Below are 20,569 nucleotides of genomic sequence, written 5' to 3'. Positions count from 1 at the left end.
ATATATATATATATTATATGTATATATATAATCATGCAATATATCTGATATATATCTCACATAAGTATAAAAGGTGATATATGCCATGTATACGAATATGAGATATATTCTTTTTACAAGACATGTATACCTAAAAACACAACGAAAGTTCAGCTATGCTGGGGAGCTTTCGAGACGTACTCTGTCTCTTTATCAACCCGATTCAGGTCTCGTCTTGGAGTTCTCTTGTCACGCGACTTGATGGGATAACCACGTGACAAGAGACAGTCATATACAGGTTTTAGGTATAGGTTTTAGATATATTCTTGGTCATAATTACTATAATTACACAAAAGCTACTTGTTATCCTAACGCAAAATTGTTTACAGATCAAGAAAAAGTAGTCTACATGTAATGGACAAATTCTTTTCCCCGGTTTTTCCCTATTGGTCTCAAGACTAACCCTATCTGATAGCCACCGATTAGTTTGGCAGCTCCGGCTGTGTATAAATGCCCTCTGAGCTGAATAGATAACAGATGAATGTATCAATAGATAAAAGTAGATGCAATTGTTACAGTCAAGTTGTGTTTCGGTCTGTTTACACAGGGAACTTATACTTACAAAGTGTGACAGGTCATTTCTTTGAAGGCTCTGATGAGCCAAGAGTTTACAGAATATGCAATCTAACATATGAGGTGCAAGATACTGCCAAGAAGGCGACTCTAATAGTACATCTCGGTTCATTTCCACTCTTTGAAAACACCACAAGTCTTTCCTGGTTAGATACGTAAATTAACTTAGATATATACGTTGTCTCCTTTATATGCTCCATACGAACTATAATCCCCATTGCACACATTCACCTTCGTATCGTATTGATCATACTGAAGATACAAATTTAGTATGTATGTTCCACCAGTGGGGTTACTACCTTACTAAAATTCTCAAAGAAGCCCTTGTAAGGGCATGCCCTGACTGCACATGCACGTTACTTAAAGCTGAATCAATGCATAATAATCATAATAATCAAGTCGCACTTTTTGGTTTTGTTAAGGCACGTTTACACAACTCTAATTTACTTGCCCAGATACACGGCCATGGGCACGGCCACGGCAATGCTGATGACGTACATGACAAGGCAGAGCCTGCCCAGGACCTTAGCCAGCAGGGTGTAGTCAGACACTTCCTGCTCGTTCTTTATGGCCTCGGCCAGCTCCTCCATGTTACGGGAGGCGGAGGACACAGGAACCTCCAGGCGCGTGGGCGGCTGACGGGCTGTCTCGCGGACATCAGCCGGGCTTTGCACGTCGACCACCTCCGGGGCATCGGCAGGGGAGACGCGGTTGGTCAGCTTCCTGCTGCTGGGACCAGTCTCTCCATCGTCGCTTGCAACCTTCTTCTCTGTCAGATCTCCGAGCAGTAGGCACCTTAACAAACACCACCAAGAAAAAATGAGTCCAATGTTTCTTTCTGATACATACGTTCACTCCGATCCCATATCAATAGGCATGTCCAAACGTTCAGATTACTTCATGTTCAAAGTAGAAGCAATGAATACAATGTTAAAATGTTACCAAGGTTGATACCTTAAAAATCAGACTGAATCTACAAGAATCATCATCTACAAAGAAATATACAAAATCTACAAAGAAAAGAGCCTAACATACATGCTAATTTGCAGCTTGGAAGGGTAACAGATGCAGAAAAAGTTTATAAAAGTATTAAGTTGCTAATTTGATTCCATCGTAAAAAGATAGATAACGAATCTTTCCTGGTACGTTAAATTCATATCAGCCCAAACATGTAAAAGGGCCTAATAAACCTTATAACTTAAAAACGAAACAACAATAAAGATGTATGTGAGTTTCACTTCAAGGGTATTTGTCTATTTCTGTACATTTCTATTCCGTCTAACCTGAGCTAGTTTTACGAAGAGTACATACTTTGCCATGTAACGGAGAAAGAAGGTCTTCGCCATTGGAGACAGGCTCCCCTGCCTGTCATGAATGGTGATGATGGCCATGGTGAAGAAGAGGAAAAGTCCCATCAGCGCCATGCACACGACGATCAGCGAGGCTGTAACAGCATCCGTGGTTAACAGTTACCGACATGTTCCGGGAATATTTATCACGGTTAACAGTTACCCTAAGCAACCTAAGCACAAAATACTAATGAAATCCAATGAGGACTGTAAATCTGTTTTGCTAAGACTACACCCGCTCTCGAACCACTACTTATAAATGTACGGACACTAGCGACAGTTGTTTACATCAAATTACTCGGTGTGAAAAAATAAGATGATCACCGTAGCAAGTGTTTCCCTCTCCAGTCGAAGGTGTGGTGACCGGAGCAATGTTTCTCTCAGCAGTCGAAGGTGTGATGACCGCGGCAGTGTTTCCCTGAGCAGTCGAAGGTGTGATAACCGGAGAATTTTTTGCCGCAGCAGTCGAAGGTGTAGTGACCGGAGTTGTGCTTGGCTGCACAGTTGTTGTTGATTGTGCTGTAGGGATCACTGAAATGTTTCAAAAGAAATATATATATATATATATGTGTAAATGTAAATGTAAATGTATGTAAATATATATAAATATATATATATATATAAATTTCAGACCTTCCTGAATATGTACTTACCAGTAGTGACGCCAGGAGGCGCTGCCGTGGAGAGGTAGATGCCCTGTGGCCATACCAGACCCTCCACCAGGACAGTCTGGGTCAAGTCTGACTTGGATAACCTGGGGGATTGAAACAGAGCATCTTATTGTGTCCGTTCACGTATGGTTATACATATCCATACGATCAAATTATATAAATAATAAAAATTAAATATATCTACAACCATAGGTATGTATTTTAGGATGTTTTTATGTGTGTGGGTGCGCGCGCGCGTGTGTATGTCTGTGTTTGTGCGCGTACGTGTATGTCTCTATGTCTGTGCGTGTGTCTACATGTATATACTGTGTATGTGTGTGTGTGTGTGTGTGTGTGTGTGTGTGTATGTGTGTGTGTGTGTGTGTTTGTGTTTTTGTGCGTAATGATGTTTTCGTACAATAAATTCTATCAGGAAGTCTTACCATAATGTAATGATTTGTTTGTTTATTTATTTTTCCTGGAGTAAAAACCTATCACCGACTGGTGTTTATTTGATGTTTGTTTATTTATTTATTAATCTCAAGACAGATGGGTAACCCCATTCATCATTCACTGGCTGTTTTTCAAGGCTGTTTTTCAGCTTGTTACAGGACAATGTTACATACTGTAATACAAAGAACAACATACAGTAAACATAAAAACATATTAGTCCAATGCGTCAAATACAAAATCACAATTCAATATTCAACGTCCTAGCCGATCCATGGTCAAAACACAAAAGTTCGGGAGTGGAGGTCAGAGGTCAGGTTTCATACGACATACGTTTTAGGGCTGCTTTAAACTGTGAGAGAGTTGGTACATGTCTTAAGTCAGCTGGAAGTGCGTTGTGTCTTCCGTGGGTAAACCTTAAACATTAAACATAAAACATTAACATCAAATACGATTGTAAAGAACAAGACATAACTAAATGTTCATACACGGGGGTTCCGAAGGGCTCGCAATTATCGTCTTTTCTGCCGAAATACGTACAAAGCCGAAATATGAGCGATCATGCCGCGATTCATGCTGAAGAGGCCTTTAGCCTGTACATATAGTTTATCTATCAGTATTGTACATGTGCAATACGTGCATTGACCTTCACTATATCTGCATTTGATTCTTACCTCACTCTCTTCTAGGTATCGGACTTTTAGGCTTGCTTCGTCAAATTGCAAACAATAAACTGTTCTTTAAAAAAAAACAGTGGCGACATTTGTTACCTCCATGGTATTGTTTTTGACGTCGTGTGACGTAGTGGATGGAGCGTTCGGCGCTTAACAAGGAGCCCCGGGTTCGATTCCGGGTCGGAGCACAGAGGTCGTGAAACTCTTGTTTCAGGTTGTTTTCAATTTACTTTGAGAGGACATTCACAGAGGCAAATGTTGACACAGCCTTTGGTTTAATCAAATTACCTGTTTTAATGCATTCATATCCACTCCAAAAAGTTCGAGGGGGACGCGGGACCAGCGGGATATTTAAGGCCTGGTCACAACTCGCCGTACGTGCTTCTGCGTGCTGTCTACGTGCAAAAACGTGGGCAAACGTAGGGCATCCGTGCGTGGTGAGTACCGCGGTCTGCGGATTCACCACCCGTACGTACGTGCGAGTACGTGCGACGCGTGCCCCGTACGTACCGTACGGAAGAAGCACGTGTGAGTACGGCCTCCTTACGGTAAAGTTGCAATCGCACAGAGATCGTACTCTTTAAGCACGTACCACTCACTTACCACTTGCGCAACGAACGATGCACGCAACCGCTCATGGCCAGACGTGGCGTGCACACCACACTCTTACACTTTGCGCAACCGTGCGAGTGACGCGCGAGTGACGTGCGTAGACGCCACTCCTTCCCCACGTTTTCAGAATAAACGTAGCAGACGTAGCCTCCCAAAAAAGTACGGACAAAGGGTTTTACCGACGCATACGTGGTACCATCATACGATTTTAAAAAGGAAAACTAGAATTGGCCTCAAACTCGGATTTAAAGCTCCCTGAACAAACTAAATCGCCATCTTTTGGTTCTTTTCATCCCCTTGTTTCCAGTTAAAAACAAACTATAGCTGCTAACGTCGATGAAGGTTAGACACTTGGGATTTGGCGGTCCCAGTCTCAAAGACAAAGTTAAACAAAGTGCAGTGTACTGTGTGAAAACATTTACAAAAACTCATATATTTCATGGAGGTTTGAGATCTCCGAATTCTTGTTTTCAATTTAGTTTACCGGAAAAACAGTCACACAAAGGACGACGGGATAATTTTTGCACACTGAGGTCGGGCGTGGAAGCCCTGGGGCGCTATTACGGAACGCGGCCGCGAAAAGATCGCTAATATTGGTCAATGGAGCCGGGGACTAAATCCGGGGTTAATACTTATCCTAAGTCAGTACAAAACCAACTTAAAGGCCAACGTAAAGGTAGATATAATCCATCTCCTACTAAAGAAACATATTAAGTTATGTTTACAAAATAAATCATGTAACTCAATACAATATGGAGCAAAATAACATGACATCAGCAGGGAGATTTCTACATAAGTGTTTACTAGATAAATCGGATTTTCTTACATTCCGACTTTTCCTTGCCATGTCCTTGATGAATCATACCAAGAAGACAACCAGTAGACGTAGTTCTCGTCAACAGCAATCCCCCGCACCCACTTCCCGTCTTCATACAGCAGTTGTTGGATATCGTTACCCAGCAGGTCTGAGCTGTACATGCGGTACCGATCAGAGTAGTACAGCCGGTCCTCTAAATGAGAGGAACAAACAAAGGATTTATGCACCCATCAATGTGAATACTGCGACTGTTGAGTAACACTACAGAGAGGGTAGACGTGCACATAGATAATATCTTACACCAAGGACGTCCAATCATGATTGAACGTCCTAAATTACACGTAGTACATATTTATTTAAACCACTCCTGCCCTCATACAATACAATAAGTCAGGTAACACCAACCTACAAAATGCTCCTTCTTGATTACATAATTCTTTTGTGTATAAATAAATATATTTAGTAAATTGTTTCTTTCTGTGTTGTTTCTTACCTCTATAGTCTATTGTAACGGCGCGGGGAGCAGACACGCCCGTGATGATGGTGGTTGGGTTACTGCCGTCCATCGCAGCACGGTCAGTTCTGTCATTACCACCGTCCGCCCAGTACATGAGTCTGTGAAAGGAGTCAAGCAAACAAAACCTCTTATCTCCGCCAAATTTTCATACATTTTATTAAATGATGTTTCCTTGTACAGCGTTATTAGATTATTATTATTACCATAAATGATATAGATTATTCATAATGACAATATAATCCACATAATCCCTACACATCGATGGTCTCTGCCTAAAGCACACATATGGCAAAATAAGAGGTCACAACAAAACAGTAACATGATATTCCAGGAGTCCGGAACACTGATCAAGTTTTATTACCCTCGCCAAGAAGGTTATGTTTCCAGGCGTTCGTGTGTGTGTCTGTGTCTGTAAACAATAACTCGAGAAGGCTTAAATGTATTGTCTTCATATTTGGTAGGCGGGTAGGTCTTGATGAGACCTCGGAATTATTAGTTTTTGGGATTTACATAGAATTACATAATGGTAACTGCCTGGAATTTCATACTTTGTGTATTTGAAAGTTAAGTAAAGGTGAACATCATTAACTGATTCAAATAAGGACCTCATTTGCACAATTTATGACGAAATAATAGAATGGATTTCTTTGCTAAGGCTGTCGTTTGGTGAAGAATATGATCAACTGATATAATTCATGCAAATGAGAAGCCTATTTGCATAATCAGGAGGAATAATCGTTATCAATCATAAAGATTAACCTCATTCGGCGAATGTATGAGATCGTAGAAGTCTAGTTACCAGTAGGATGGTAATAAAAGTGTGCACTATGACGTATTTAAAACGATGGACTGGTTGAAATGCATCGAATTCAAAAACGTTAACGTACACAGCCCTGTCCCCATTTATGTAAAATGCCTGATTTTGAATGTATTTTACTCACCCATTCCTGGCGTCCAGGACCAGTCCCAAAGGACGGCTGACGACTGGTGACGTCAGAAGTGTTCTAGTTGACGATCCATCCATCTTTGCTACAGAGATGGTGTTTTCATCATAATCAGTCCAGTAGATATCCCCTCTAGCGTGGTCCAACGCCAGGCCAACGACATCTGCATCAAAAAAAGTGAAGACGTTTTGTAGAAAAATATGTTTGAAAATGCACACGTCAAGAAGATTTTGATATACATACATGTACTATATAATAGAAAATTCTTATATACGGAACAGTTCACGACAACATCGCAGTAAACACAGTAAGATTCCCCAATAATGCCGGGGTCACACCAATAAACGTGTCGTTATTACAAATAGGCTCCCAGTCCAACCTGAGATATCCTTAACATGTCACAGACAAAACAACCCGTCTGAAATATCCCGATAAGGTTTATAGCGGGAAGCCATGTTCACAGTTACTTACTCCAGGTTCCTATTTGGAATAACGACCTGTTTTGGATTCAAAATCTCAAATCTGAATTCTTTTAATAAAATATATTTATAAATGCAAACCAAAACACAGATGTGAAAATACAGCAACACAGAACTGTATAACTTTTCAGCCATTCTCTTAAACTACATTTGGTTGACAGATGGGATCCGTCCATACCGCTGCTTTGATTGTAAAATTACACAATTATAAGTATCACAGTTTAATCACAGTAAAAACAAGCATTGTTAAGATGTTAAGTTTGGAACAAAAGAAAAAACAGGTACTACGAAGCCTCCACCAGTATTTTAGATTTTCATCAGTTATACAAATGATTCTCCGATGGACTTTTCCAGAGGAACACCGTAAGCCGCTACCTGTTCTATTTAGAATCTTAGGCGGGTCAGTGTGTGTGTGTGTGTGTGTGTGTGTGTGTGTGTGTGTGTGTGTGTGTGTATGTGTGTGTGTGTGTNTATGTGTGTGTAGTGTGTGTGTGTGTGTGTGTGTGTGTGTGTGTGTGTGTGTGTGTGTGAGTGTGTGTGTGTGTGTGTGTGTGTGTGTGTGTGTGAGTGTCTGTGTGTTTGCGTGCGGTCCTCGTCATGCAGACAGATTAACGACAAAGTGTGTGTGTGCGTGCGTGTGTGTCTGTGTGTTTGCGTGCGGTCCTAGTCATGCAGACAAACAAACGACATAGTGTGTTTTTGTGGTGGGGGGGGGCGTGTTTGTGGGTGAGTGTGGGTGGGTGTGCACGTGTGTGTGCACGTGTGTGGGTGTGTGTGCACGTGTGTGGGTGTGTGCGTGCGTGTTTGTGTGTAAATCTAAATGTTAAATAACGTGAACCCAGACAATGAGAAAATTAGCCGGGTCCTAACATCTGCTTGAGGACTATATAATACATATCATCTTTGTAAGATCACATATGAACGTGTAGCGTTGCGTTTTGTAATAGTTGTCTCCAATTGCCATAAAAACATGATAATATGATATTTTAACTCACCGGTGATGTCTAAGATGGTCTCCCTGCCACTTCCATCACGACGAGCCCGGTGGATTTTGTCGTTTCGGATATCTGACCAGTACACGTAGTCCGTGAGCGGGTCGTAGTCCAGGGCGGCGGGCAGTCCTACATCTCCGAGCGGAAGCGTGGTGGTCGAACCGGAAGTGATGTTAACTTGAAGAATTATTTCTCCATTCTTGTCAGCTACCAATAGGAATGGCTCACTGATGTTACTGGAGCCGGGGTCTCCTAATGTGGAGGAAATAATCAGAGTATTAAAAACAGATTTTTCCGAACAATCGTGTCACGTCTTGAATTATCATCTTCTTCTGTACTTTCAAAAACTATTCGCTTATTTATGACGATCGCCAGGCAAAAGGAAGTGAAATATGGCGTGGCAATTACGGTGATTTACTGCCAGTATTTGGAACTCCGACCCGGAACCTTCCGATCTCCGCCAGGCAGATTCACAATGGAGCAATTAGAAGACTATCGACGTATTTTCAGACATCCCTTTTCTCAGAAAGGTTATAACGGAAAGAAAAATCTGCTCTGGACTTTAGCTATGGATATGTGTTGTTCTCGTGGTTTCGCTGCCGCAAACTTGCAGAAAACGTTCTTAAAAGTCGGTATCGATGCGCAGTAACGCCATCGTTCCCCTGGGAAAAAAGCATGGGTTTTTGGTTCGTCCCTTTAAACTAAAAGAAAGAATACGTCAGATTTTGACCTTGAATGATAAACCAGAGTTGTCACTTCTCGAATCAAACTTGTCCAACATCAAACTCTTTACTATTTCGCCGTGACTGGCCTATTATTAAGCACAACGCCACTCAAATGTGTGAAACACTGAATTCTCACGCGTAAGCAAAACACTATCTTGTTGATGCTGTCATAGCTAGGAGCGAGCAGTTATAAAAAGCGCTACAAAGACGTGTGGAGTACTCACTAGGCTATCTCTGCACACCAACCAAAGAAAAGAAGACCGTGGTAGCAAGGAGCCTTAATCCGATCAGGTTTCAAACTCGGAATATTAAGTTCCGCCTGAAGTGGGCTTAAAGAAATGTTATTTGGGCATAAAAACTCTAAAAGTATATATAAGTCAAGTTCAGAGGTCGTCTGACATCATAAAACGCAGCACTGTTTGAAAAGGCAGATTTCCTCAGGTTTCCAAGCTTGGACACGTTGGTGAAACCTGACGCGTCCTTGTCGTGTACTCGAGAAACCAAAGTACCAAACCCAATACCTACTGCAAAATCAAAACACAATTCTGTACGGAAAACTATCTCTTATCAATCCGAAACAAATCATTCAAACAGCATAACAAAACTTAGGATTAGTGCCTACTCTCTGTAAATTGAAAAAGGTAGCTACAGTAACACACCAGCCAATGAGAGACTGTGTCCCACATGCCATAAAGACGTTGAAAACGAATTCCATTTTAGATTGTCTAACTTATGATGTGGACAAACACAATTATTACAGTATATTGCATGTAAGACCGATATAACGCTACCTCATACAAAGATAGCATGGGACCGCGCCATTTTGTCCGACGACGTCTGTGCGTACATCACACGCTCATATTCATTTCCAATAGAGACCGCGCCCTTTTGTCAGAAAACTTCACGCTCGTTGGCAATCAACATGAGTTTTCAGTAGAGACCGTGCCCTTTGATAAACAGCTTACCTGATCGCGAGTGCTTCACGCTCATCGGCAATCATATAATTACCAATAGAGACCGCGCCATTTATCAGACAACATATCTTGATACATCACGCTCGTCGGCAATCATGACTTTTCAATAGAGACCACATCGCTTTGTCAGACAACGTACCTGGCTATAAAACAGGAGAATGAAGTTGTTGAGGTCAGTCGTTACTCCGTCCACACCTGAAAACGACAGCTATGGCTCTGTATCCTCCGTGCATCGTGTGTCGGGAATTAGTTCGACCGAAACAGGAGGCCTTGCATGCACATTAGGCTAGTCTTACGCCAAAGTACTCTGAAATGTTGCCATCAAGCGTAGAACGTCCTTGCATCAACACATAATGCAGTTTAACTGTGTAATGTTCTCAACTATTCTCCAATATTCCAGAAAATGAATTATAACCAAGGAAGTGAAACCTCCCTTATAAAAAAACAAGGTATAGAAGACTCGTCTCGTCTCTGACCATGACACCACAATACACATTTGACCACAATGCACAGGTAAACCATGCATCTTTTGTCTCTTCTAAAAATTACTTTTACACAACAGTGGGCTGATATTTGAAAAACACTGAGCTCGACTTTGCAGACGACATAGCTGCACTGGCTAACAGTTGTGTTGGTCTCCAAAACTTTACAGACAGACTTGCTACCACAGGGGAGAAAATTGGGCTCAGAGTGAGTGGTGACAAAACAAAAGCAATGACATCTATTGTAAACCATTCACCACTATTGCTTGACAACAAACAAATTGATTATGTGGACAGTTTTACATATCTAGGCAGTATTATTACCATGGGTGGGGGTACAGAAGAGGATATTAAAAGTCGGCTAGGAAAAGCTACCGGAATGTGACAGCGTCTAAAAAAATGTGGTGCTCCAAGCAAATTAGCATTCCGCTTAAGATGAAGCTATTCCAGTCCATTGTGGTACCAACTGCTGTATATGCATGTGAGTCCTGGAGAAGCCCCAAAGAGACAGTGGAAATGTTAGACACTTTCCAGCGTAGATGCCTCAGAACTATCCTTGGCATCTCCTGGCGTGACCACGTATCAAATGCGGAGCTCATGCAAAGAGCAAAGGTCCCACCCCTCAGTGCGATTAAAATGAAAAGGAGATTGAGCTTCGCTGGACATGTGTGGAGACTGCCTGACCTCAGAACCACAAAAACAGCTCTAACATGGAAGCCAGAAGGCACACGCCCGAGAGGGCGGCCTAGAGTCAACTTGCGGAAAACACTACAAAATGATGGGGCAAAACTTGGACTTAACTCACTTAAGGATATGGCAGTAGTGGCGCAAAACCGAAACCTTTGGAGAAAAAAAGTTAGACAAGGAGTCGACCTACGCAACAAGGTTGCGAGAGGATCTAAGGTCTAAGGTAAGGAGCTGGTCCCCTTCACCACCAACGAAAATGACTATGTTTGCAAAGGTGAAATACATTGTATGTCAAGATCGAGGTTCCCAATAGTAGTTTGGTACAATTCTGATTAGTAATTGTGTTTTTTTTTCCCATGACAAAATAGTACTGTAGATTCAATATGGCGCCTGCATAATACAGGGAACCGATGGACCACACAAAGAAATCTGCTCATTGTTCATAGCAAGGGTTATACTTACTAATATAAACTTAGGGATACACTTAGACCCCATTCATACCAAGGACGTTATATCAGAACCTTTTTAAGCTCCGTGTTCATATAAATCACTGAATGACTAGAAAACTTTGATAAACATTCACCCAATAGTAGTTTGCCAGACATTCCGTTTACTACACAGGAAGTTCTCGATGGTTTAAAACAATTAAAATCTGCAAAAGCCTGTGGAATAGATTATATTTCTAACGACATGCTAAAACACGTAACATACTCAAGACAATTATGTTTATCATTGGTAATCCCTTTTAATGACAATACAACTTTTAATACCATTCTCACCGAAGGCACTTTTCCGTCTAATTGGAACACAAGCATCCTAACTCCAATTTTAGATCAGGTGACAAGTCCAACGTTTATAATTACAGAGGAATCGCTCTATCTAGTTGTCTGTCGAAATTGTTAACTCGTCTTTTGAATACCAGACTACAAAACTTTATAGAAAACAATAATCTGTTAGCCGAAACACAGTTTGGTTTCAGAAAGAAGAACCGAACCGCCGACAATGTCTTTATTCTAAAATCCCTTATTGAAAAATTTACACAAACAAGAAATGTAAACTGTTTGTTTTGTTGATATGAAAAAGCATTTGACTCCGTGTGGCGTGATGGATTGTTCTACAAATTGTTAAAATATGGCATCGGGGGAAACTTTTTTACTATACTGAAATCTATGTACTACTAGATCGATACCACTTTATGTATATATTTCTTTTTTAGCATTGTATACCTTAGACCTGATGTTAGCCTTTCTTTATTATTGTTTTTGTAATTTCTCTCTAGTACATTTTTTTTGTACATCAGTGCATTTATCCCCCCGGAGAATGAACATGCAATAAAGTTTTTTTTATTATGTTAATTATGCAGTTAGATTAGAGAATGGCTTATCAGATACCTTCGTATCAACTTGTGGTGTAAGACAAGGTTGTAACCTTAGCCCGATGTTATTTAACCTATTCATCAATGACCTACCGCAATACTTTGATCATGACAAGTGTGATGCCGCTACATTAACATCTAAAGCTATCAATTGTTTATCTTGGGCTGACGATCTTGCCTTGATTTCTTTATCAAAACATGGTCTTCAGCAATGCATAAATTCCCTGGAAACATACTGTAGCAATTGGAAATTAACCGTTAACGTCTCCAAAACAAAAGCTATTGTCTTCGCTAAAGGTGCTACAAAGAAAATGTCAAAAGAATTCCTCATCTATAATAGAGAAATATAGGTTATGTTTACCTTGGTATCCCCTTTACGTCCTCAGGTAAATTTAAAACAGCCAGAAAGTTCTTAAAAACCAAAGCTATAAGAGCAATATTCAAATTAAAATCACTTTTGTCATCGGAAAACATTTCCATCAAGCTAGGTAAAAATCTTTTTGATAAATGTGTAAAAAAAAACCTAATAGTATCCGTTTGTATGGATGTGAGTTAACATGCTTTAACCAAACCTCAAAATCACTTAAACTTATTGTGTCCAAAACATTCCTGTGTCTTCCCCTAAAATATTTTCTCTTTTTTTTTACGAAACTCCAAATTGATAATGGCAACATTCCAGTTTTGATTCGAAAGAGCACTTGCACTGATCTAACTCATACTTATATCATTAACTTTGAAAGAGGAACAGACAAAGACATGGTTCTGAGACAGGCGTCTGGATTTAATCTAGGAAAGGATAATTTTTCAATCAATAACATACGCCTCTCTTTAGCCATACAAGAATTTGATATTATTGACATACGTTTTCAAAAATTTCTTCTTGGAGTCCATTCAAAACCATCCAACGACGCTGTACGAGGAGAATCAGGATCTTTCCCCATTATGATATCTGCTAAAATTCAACTCATTAAATATTGGCACCATTTGAGAAACTTACCCGAGGACTCTCTGCTTCATGATTTATACAAAACTGTATTTGCTGATGACCACGACTGGATTAATCATGTTAAAGATACTCTCAACTACCACGGCTTTGGACATATATGGACGAAACCTGAAGCTTATAAAACAGATTATAATACACACCATCTTCGCCATCGGCTACAAGATACACATCTACAAGAGTGGTTTAGCTGCATTAGAAATAATTCTAAGCTGTCTTTTTTAAGCAAACTAAAAAAAACTGTTCGATGTTTAGGTAGATTTCAGGCGGGAAAATTGTTTTCTAACCAGCATTTCCCCCCGCTCCTCTTACACACGGACTTTGCAAACACGTGTGAATCTCTCAAATCGCGCACTTGCGACACAATAAACATGTATGGTGACCTCTCATTGTTTGGCAGTACTTGCGACGAGTGACATGTGCAGATCCGTAAATTCCCGTACACATGGGTAATGGACCTATCATATTATTACTTCACAGTTTGTTTACCGCAATGAATGCCATTCAATCGACGTTTATATTGTACAGGGGTGCGTAGCGCGGCGTGTGTTTGCGTAGCATTAGCCTGATCTAGAAATTTGTGAATGGGGGGGCGCACCACCTGACGTGGCCGAAAGCCACGTAAGCGCTGCGCGTCAGCGGGGGGAGAGCACAAGGGAGAACTACGTAACGCTCAGTACATGGTCTCTCCGATCTCACCCATTATGTATTACCGGCGCGGGGGGAGAGCACGAGAGGGGGTAAGCCCCCCGCTCGTTGGGGGGGGTTTTGAGTCTCTCTGGTGTATTTTAGAGTCATTTCTGAGCAAATAACCAACGATCTAATACTGATGTTTTCAGTATACATTCATGTGCCTGTTGGTACATTTAACAAATGAGAAAATAGAATATTGAAAATGCATCTATGCTTAGGACGACTAAATTTCACGAAACGGGGCAAATAAAGAGTTCGCGATGGATTTTAGTTAGCGAAAAAAAAAGAACCAAATACAAAAGGAAATGCCGCCTCTTTATAGACCGGGTCACTTAAATCATTTTCCGATCGCGGGGAACGCGCAGTCACAACATCGCAGCACTCAAATACACTAACGGATAACACTAATGTGATGACATGTGAAATAACGGCCGTGGCGACGGAGCGCCGGGCACATGTTTACCATTTTCAAGAGTTCACAAAATTTTTAGGAGAATACGAAATTCTGGAGCGCCGGGTGTCAGCGGACACACATTGAATGGGGCCACCTTGCCTGCTGTAACCTGACCGGACCACGGAAAAGTTAGCTCGGCGTAGTTTATCAAAAATTCGGTTGACCGCCCATCGGAGAGCAACGATTATCGAGGCGGAGAAGTGAGCCTGTGCGACCGAATTTAAAATTTGATGCAAACCAAAACAAGAACGAGGGGCTACTGGGACTTACAATTCTGAATGGGAAAGAGCGAAAAGGTTTTTTAAAAACCTCGTAAACTACTGCTTATGTCACAAAATCAAAGGAATAAGAACTTTCCAGCATGGAAAGCTTCTTGTCGCTGGGACGGTTCCCACGTGTTGCCAAGACAACGGCACGTCCTGATCAGACAAAGCGGCGAGCGGCAAAAGATTTCAAAGGCCCAAGCATTGTAGCAAACCGTGCCATGTACATCTAACGTTACATACCCCGCATTTCACTTCGCGTACCGCTGGCTGGTACGAGACATTCCCGCTACAAAATAATCCTCTTGCAGCATTTATTAGGATTTAAAGAGATTTGTGATACGAAATGAAAAAATTTCTGTCAACTGAACCTTTGTAACGGCATGGATATAATCTTTGTTAAAGATTCCTGTGTTAACTAGAGCCGAACGTGCATTAGAACTGGCCATCAGTTGAGGCACAACTGTCATGTTATATTAATGTTACGTTACGACGACTAAGATCGATCACGGCTTGCAGAACCCTCTTAGATTTGTTGTCTTACGGGGGTATTTATTTTCGGCCGGGGTTCCACTGAGATCGGGGGCTGGCTGGCGAACCATCTTGTCGGCATGACCTACGAGCGCTGGGCGTCTTTGCGCCCGGGACGTGAGTGACCTAGTACATTTTCTTACCGTGCATCCGAGTCTTGTTTTACTGCAACGTCGTGTCAATATCGACGATAGATGGGAGGCACAAGGGCTAGGGATTCACAGTAGTGCGTTAACAAGTAAACAATAATTGAGTCTAGGCGTGGTGGGGCGTGCCCGCTAATGTCATGGTGTAAAATCTGGATTATTACACGTGTGCGGCGCTCCTTCGCCCCAGCTCTGTACTTTTACAGTCCGTGATACGTGTCCGGGAAGAACTGGTCGTAACCATAGGCTTCCTTTCTATTCTTTGTGTTATGTCTTTTTCTGCAATTTTGTGTTTGGCCAGTCGTCTAAAATTTTATTTGCCCGGTCGAACGGGGGGGGGGTGGCGCCCCATCTGGATCCGCGGATGTAATATAATGCTTTTAATACAGTACTACTTTCCTGTAATGTCACAACTAAATCACACATTACGGCATCAGATGTTGTATCAACAAAACTAAACGCACCGTGGCCGATATGTCCTGCACACACTGGGACACACGCGGGAAGCCAAGTTTCACGGGACATGTACAGGCGCGGAAAGGGTCCGGATATTTTGATTTTCGTGCAGTGTTTCTTACATCTAAGTGTTCATCTCCGATCAGTCCGAATCATTGTAAATGTAGGGTAAATATATGTATGTCGCCAAGTCATCGGCATCTGCACAACCACACTAGCTTACTAAAACAAAACAAGCAAACGCTTGTTTCGTAGAGAAAACTGGAAGTCCGTTTAAAATAATACATTATTGTTGAATTTACTCACCTTGTTGCGCAGCTATACCAAAGACACAGCAGATTGCGACGGCACAACACAGTTGGAATCCTGTCATGTTTTTCTCTCGCTTGCTTTCAAACACGTCAAAAGAAAAACTAAGAAAAGAGGAGGCACATTAAATGCTTCCCCAATGCTACTGTACCGCTTGCCTGTCCTTATGGTTTGATTATAGTTGTCCTGACGGTTAAAAAGAATGGTAGGAAAGTCAATGGCTGAGTCAACACGACCCCGCTAGCACTGTTCCTAACAATATATTTTCAGTAGAAGCGAGACCACGTCAGGAACAACTCAACTCAGTCAGGAGGTGCGCAGAAAAATCGCATTACTTATGTATCCTGTCAGTCAGGGTGAAACCATTGCAATATTAATTGGGGGGCGTCGTAACATAAAACTAGAGAAAAGTCACTGATATGATCAACTTGAATGTTGTCTATTTTTTCGTGGTTGGGGAGAGACATACAAGTACGCCTGTGATGCACACAGGAGTCAACTAAAATCATCGCTATTAAACTAAAACGTTTATACTTAACGAACCCCCCACCTCCCATCACAGGATAAATGTGCTTCAGCTGCCATGACAACAGGTAAAACATAGTGAACATGGCTGATTGCACCCAGACTATTAAGACACAATCGGTTATTATTGTTGTCATTCCGAAATGTTACCATCAACCGTAGAACGTCCTTGCATCAACAAATAATGCACTTTAACTGTGTAAAGTTTTCAACTTCGTGTTCTCAAATGTTCCAGAAAATGTAATATAACCAAGGAAGTTAAACCTCCCTTATAAAAGAAGACATAGGCGCTGTCTCGTCTCTGACCATGACACCACAATACACATTTGACAAAAATGTACAGTACAGGTAAACCGTGCATCTTTTGTCTCTTCCAAAAATTACTTTTACACAACAGTGAGCTGATATGTGAAACTTGAACACTGAGCCGGTCCCCCTCATCACCACGAAAACGACTATGTTTGCAAAGGTGAAATGTGTCAAGGTCGAAGTTTCCAATTAACTAATTTGGTAAAATTCTGATTAGTAATTGTGCTGTTTTTCCCCCATTACAAAATAGTACTGTAGATCCAATATGGCGCCTGCATAATGCAGGGAGCCGACAGACCACACAAAGAAATCTGCTCATTGTTCATAGCAAGGGTTATACTTACTAATATAACCTTAGGGATACACTTACTAGTTAGACCCCATTCATACCAAGGGCGTAATATCAGAACCTTGTTGAAGCTCCGTGTTCATATAATCTCCTTGTTTATACCAGGCTTTATGTATCCTGCTAGATTTTTTAGCGGTATTTATATTAGCGTAGCGTGGCCCCAAAACCAACAGACTCTTGCGAGGCAAGTTTTGAGCAGACATCGCCCCCCCCCAAAAAAAAACATTTATTCTATTCACTGATTTTTAATCTACCATCCAATCTAGATGTCTTGTCTTTGTGTTGCGTTGCCTGGTACCTACAACGTTTTTAGATAGTAATTCAATGTTTAGGAGGGAAAATTATTTTATGACCAGCATTTCCCCCGCTCTTCTTACACACAGACTTTGAAAACACACGTGAATCTCTCAAATCGCGCACTTGCGAAACAATAAACATGTATAGTGACCTTTCATTGTTTGACAGTACTTGCGACGAGTGACATGTGCAGATCCGTAAATCCCCGTACACATGGCTAATGGCCCTATCATATTATTACGTCACAGTTTGTTTACCGCAATGAATGCCGGTCAATCGACGTTTATATTGTACAGGGGTGCGTAGCGCGGTGTGTGTTTGTGTAGCATTAGCCAAATATAATGTACTACTTTCGTCTAATGTCACAACTAAATCACACATTACGGCATGTGATGCTGTATCAACAAAACTAAACGAAACAAAAATCAAACATACCTGAAAACTTTAAAATGATTTTTATTCTTTAACTGATAGTTCTAGAATGTTCTTTAGAACAGGTAAACAAGCTGTGACGTAATAATGTGATATGTCCATTACCAGTTGTCCGGCCGTGTCCGGGGGTTTTACAGATCCGCACACACCGTGGCCGATATGTCCTGCACACACTGGGACACGCGGACACGCCAAGTTTCACGGGACATGTACAGGCTCGGAAACGACCGGATATTTTAATTTTCGTGCAGTGTTTCTCACATCTAAGTGTTCATCTCGGATCAGTCCGAATCATCATAAATGTTGGGTAAACATATGTATGACGCCAAGTCATCGGGATCTGCACAACCACACTAGCTTACTGAAACAAAACAAGCAAACGCTTTCGTCGTAGAAAAAAACTGGAAGTCCGTTTATTAAAAAAAATACATTATTGTTGCATTTACTCACCTGGTTGCGCAGCGATGCCAAAGACACAGCAGTTCCACGGTGGTAAAATCTGGGCTGCAAAGTTCCCACATTTCATAGAACCCGAACTTTGTTCGATCGTGTTCGATCTCGGCGATTCGAATCGAACCCGCGTTCCATTTCGGGGTCACCCGCGGTCATTTACAACAAAGCGGCAAAACAAGCCCTTCTGCCTGAGTGCTTCGCAACAGATAAAAAACAACACTTTTCTATAGATACAATCAGTTTCCTGGACAGTACATGTCCGCTATAATTTTTGGTGGGTATGTAACATGTAGCGAAGCTACTGTCGTATCCTTGGGTGACCTTGAATACTGTAATGATTCTTTACGCCTGTATGAATAACACAATGCACACTTTCTGGCGATATGGCATGTCTGCAAAACTCGTTCAAACCTGGAAACCTGGAGAGTCAAGCATACCCCATTTACTGCTCAAAATGACTGTCACGGTTGTCCCGAAAATCGTGTTTTAGGGATTTTTTAAAAATTGCCTCAATTTTGAATTATGGGTAATTTAGTGAGAAAAATGTCAAAAAATACAATCTTTTCATCAATATGTCGACAAAAACTAGACTTCAAATCAGAAATTGAAAAATCCATAAAACACGATTTTTTATCTTATCCCTAGTCAGCGAAAAATATAAAAATCGAGGATCTGGGTTAATATCTGTAGCCAGGTTTAAACGATGTTTGCCTAAAAACATAACATTGTGCTTGGATACCCGAAAATAATCGTCTTTCTTAGCGAAATTTTGAAAAATCAATGATTTAACATAAATAAACAACTAATATTAAAAGGATGTTAAGACGATAATTTCATTTTAATTTGACGAAATTTACCATTAAATTATTTTTGTTTATTTTCAAGTGTTTTACGTGGAGTCCAAAACAGGCCAAAATAGCGTCTTGTAACCCGATACCTTTACGAAAGAATGCCGTAGTGACAGACAGTAAAAACTAGCTTAAGTGCACTGTGAACGATGTATCACCTTTAGTGCACTATGCACCAAGTAACATCTAGCGTCAGTGCACAGTAAACCAGTCAGAATTTGCCTGATGAAGATGACAGACGGTCATAGAAACGTCGGCTCGTGAAAAATAAATGGTTGTGAATAAAGAGCTTTTTATGCTATTCATGCTTTTAGAATAGTTTGAATTGTTTTTTTAGGGGGGGGGGGCATTTTCCGACAAAATCTGTATACAATGTTGTGTCCCTGGACCTGGGTGACTCATAGCAATAGTATGCAGAGCAAGAGCGAATAGTCATGCACCTGTTTTACTGTAGCAATGGCAATTTACATTGTACTAAAAGCTTATTCATAGTCTATGATTCCTCTTGCATCTAAACTTGGCTCAATTGGTAAGCGACTTAAGATTTTCCACTCACAAAGTTAGGAGGTCAGGGGTTTAAGTCCAGGGATTTTTAAAAACATCTTTTTTTACTTGATAATTAGATATTATTGCTATGTAAATAAAGTAAATGTTTACTTTTTGTTGTTTCGCCCATTTTTTATTCATTTTTTAAAAATTCAAAACGTTTTTATTCCATACTTAGTGCTAAGAACTGTTCAGCCCTGAGTCCCATCAGTGTCAGGTAAGTAATTTTTGCCGGTAGGCTTCAATACCCTTTCAGGGATGTCGAGCTGTGTCATTGAGGCGGGGTAACACTCTTTTAATAATCTATAGAATAAGAATTAGCACAAATGCCCAAACTTTATGCAACAACGTAACAAGTAATGAAATACGCCCAAGTTTTGCGTTACGTTTTATTGAAAAACTCACGCTTTTAAACATTTTGCCTTTCGCAGCCTCATAGAGACCGCTATGTGCGTTCCTTCCGTCCTTCCGCGTGGTTCTATGATATAGAGACATTGCTCCATGTAGATTCGATATTGATGCCAAGCCCATGAAGGCATATGTGACATACGAATCAGGTAGAGACGAATGTAGTGCTTAGTTTATGTATTGGTTTTACAACTAACTAACAAAAGTA

The 20,569-nt window shown here is 40.9% G+C and overlaps 2 protein-coding genes across 2 annotated transcripts; both read right to left on the bottom strand.

Moving 5' to 3' along the window:
- Positions 1 to 903: 903 nt before the first annotated feature.
- On the bottom strand, positions 904 to 2,072 carry LOC109480402 (the record flags this gene model as incomplete). The annotated part of the gene is made up of 2 exons (XM_019782596.1): positions 904 to 1,407; positions 1,924 to 2,072. Coding segments are annotated over 2 exons (501 nt in total), but the record flags the coding sequence as incomplete, so codon positions are not given.
- Positions 2,073 to 2,341: 269 nt separating this feature from the next.
- Positions 2,342 to 9,811, bottom strand: LOC109480401 (low-density lipoprotein receptor-related protein 6-like). Its single transcript, XM_019782594.1, has 7 exons — positions 9,787 to 9,811; positions 8,100 to 8,348; positions 6,623 to 6,788; positions 5,658 to 5,779; positions 5,174 to 5,357; positions 2,615 to 2,715; positions 2,342 to 2,457 (listed from the first exon to the last, which is right to left on the bottom strand). Exons 1-7 carry the CDS (start codon positions 9,809 to 9,811, stop codon positions 2,342 to 2,344), a joined length of 963 nt encoding a protein of 320 aa, XP_019638153.1.
- Between the last annotated feature and the right edge of the window lie 10,758 nt (positions 9,812 to 20,569).

This window comes from Branchiostoma belcheri, unplaced genomic scaffold (assembly GCF_001625305.1).
Source record: "Branchiostoma belcheri isolate BF01 breed outbred unplaced genomic scaffold, Haploidv18h27 scaffold500, whole genome shotgun sequence".
Taxonomy (NCBI): Eukaryota; Metazoa; Chordata; class Leptocardii; order Amphioxiformes; family Branchiostomatidae; genus Branchiostoma; species Branchiostoma belcheri.
The sequence above is the reverse complement of the archived record's forward strand: the minus strand, read 5'-3'. Positions and strand labels throughout refer to the sequence as shown.

Excerpts from the sequence above, each read along its gene's own strand:
- LOC109480401 (XM_019782594.1), bottom strand. The coding sequence starts at position 9,811 with ATGAGCGTGAAGCACTCGCGATCAG. Across the intron at positions 5,780-6,622 it reads GTCCTGGACGCCAGGAATGG|ACTCATGTACTGGGCGGACG; the intron begins GTGAGTAAAATA and ends CTCCTTTCACAG. Across the intron at positions 2,458-2,614 it reads GCCTCCTGGCGTCACTACTG|CCAAGCACAACTCCGGTCAC; the intron begins GTAAGTACATAT and ends ACAACTGTGCAG.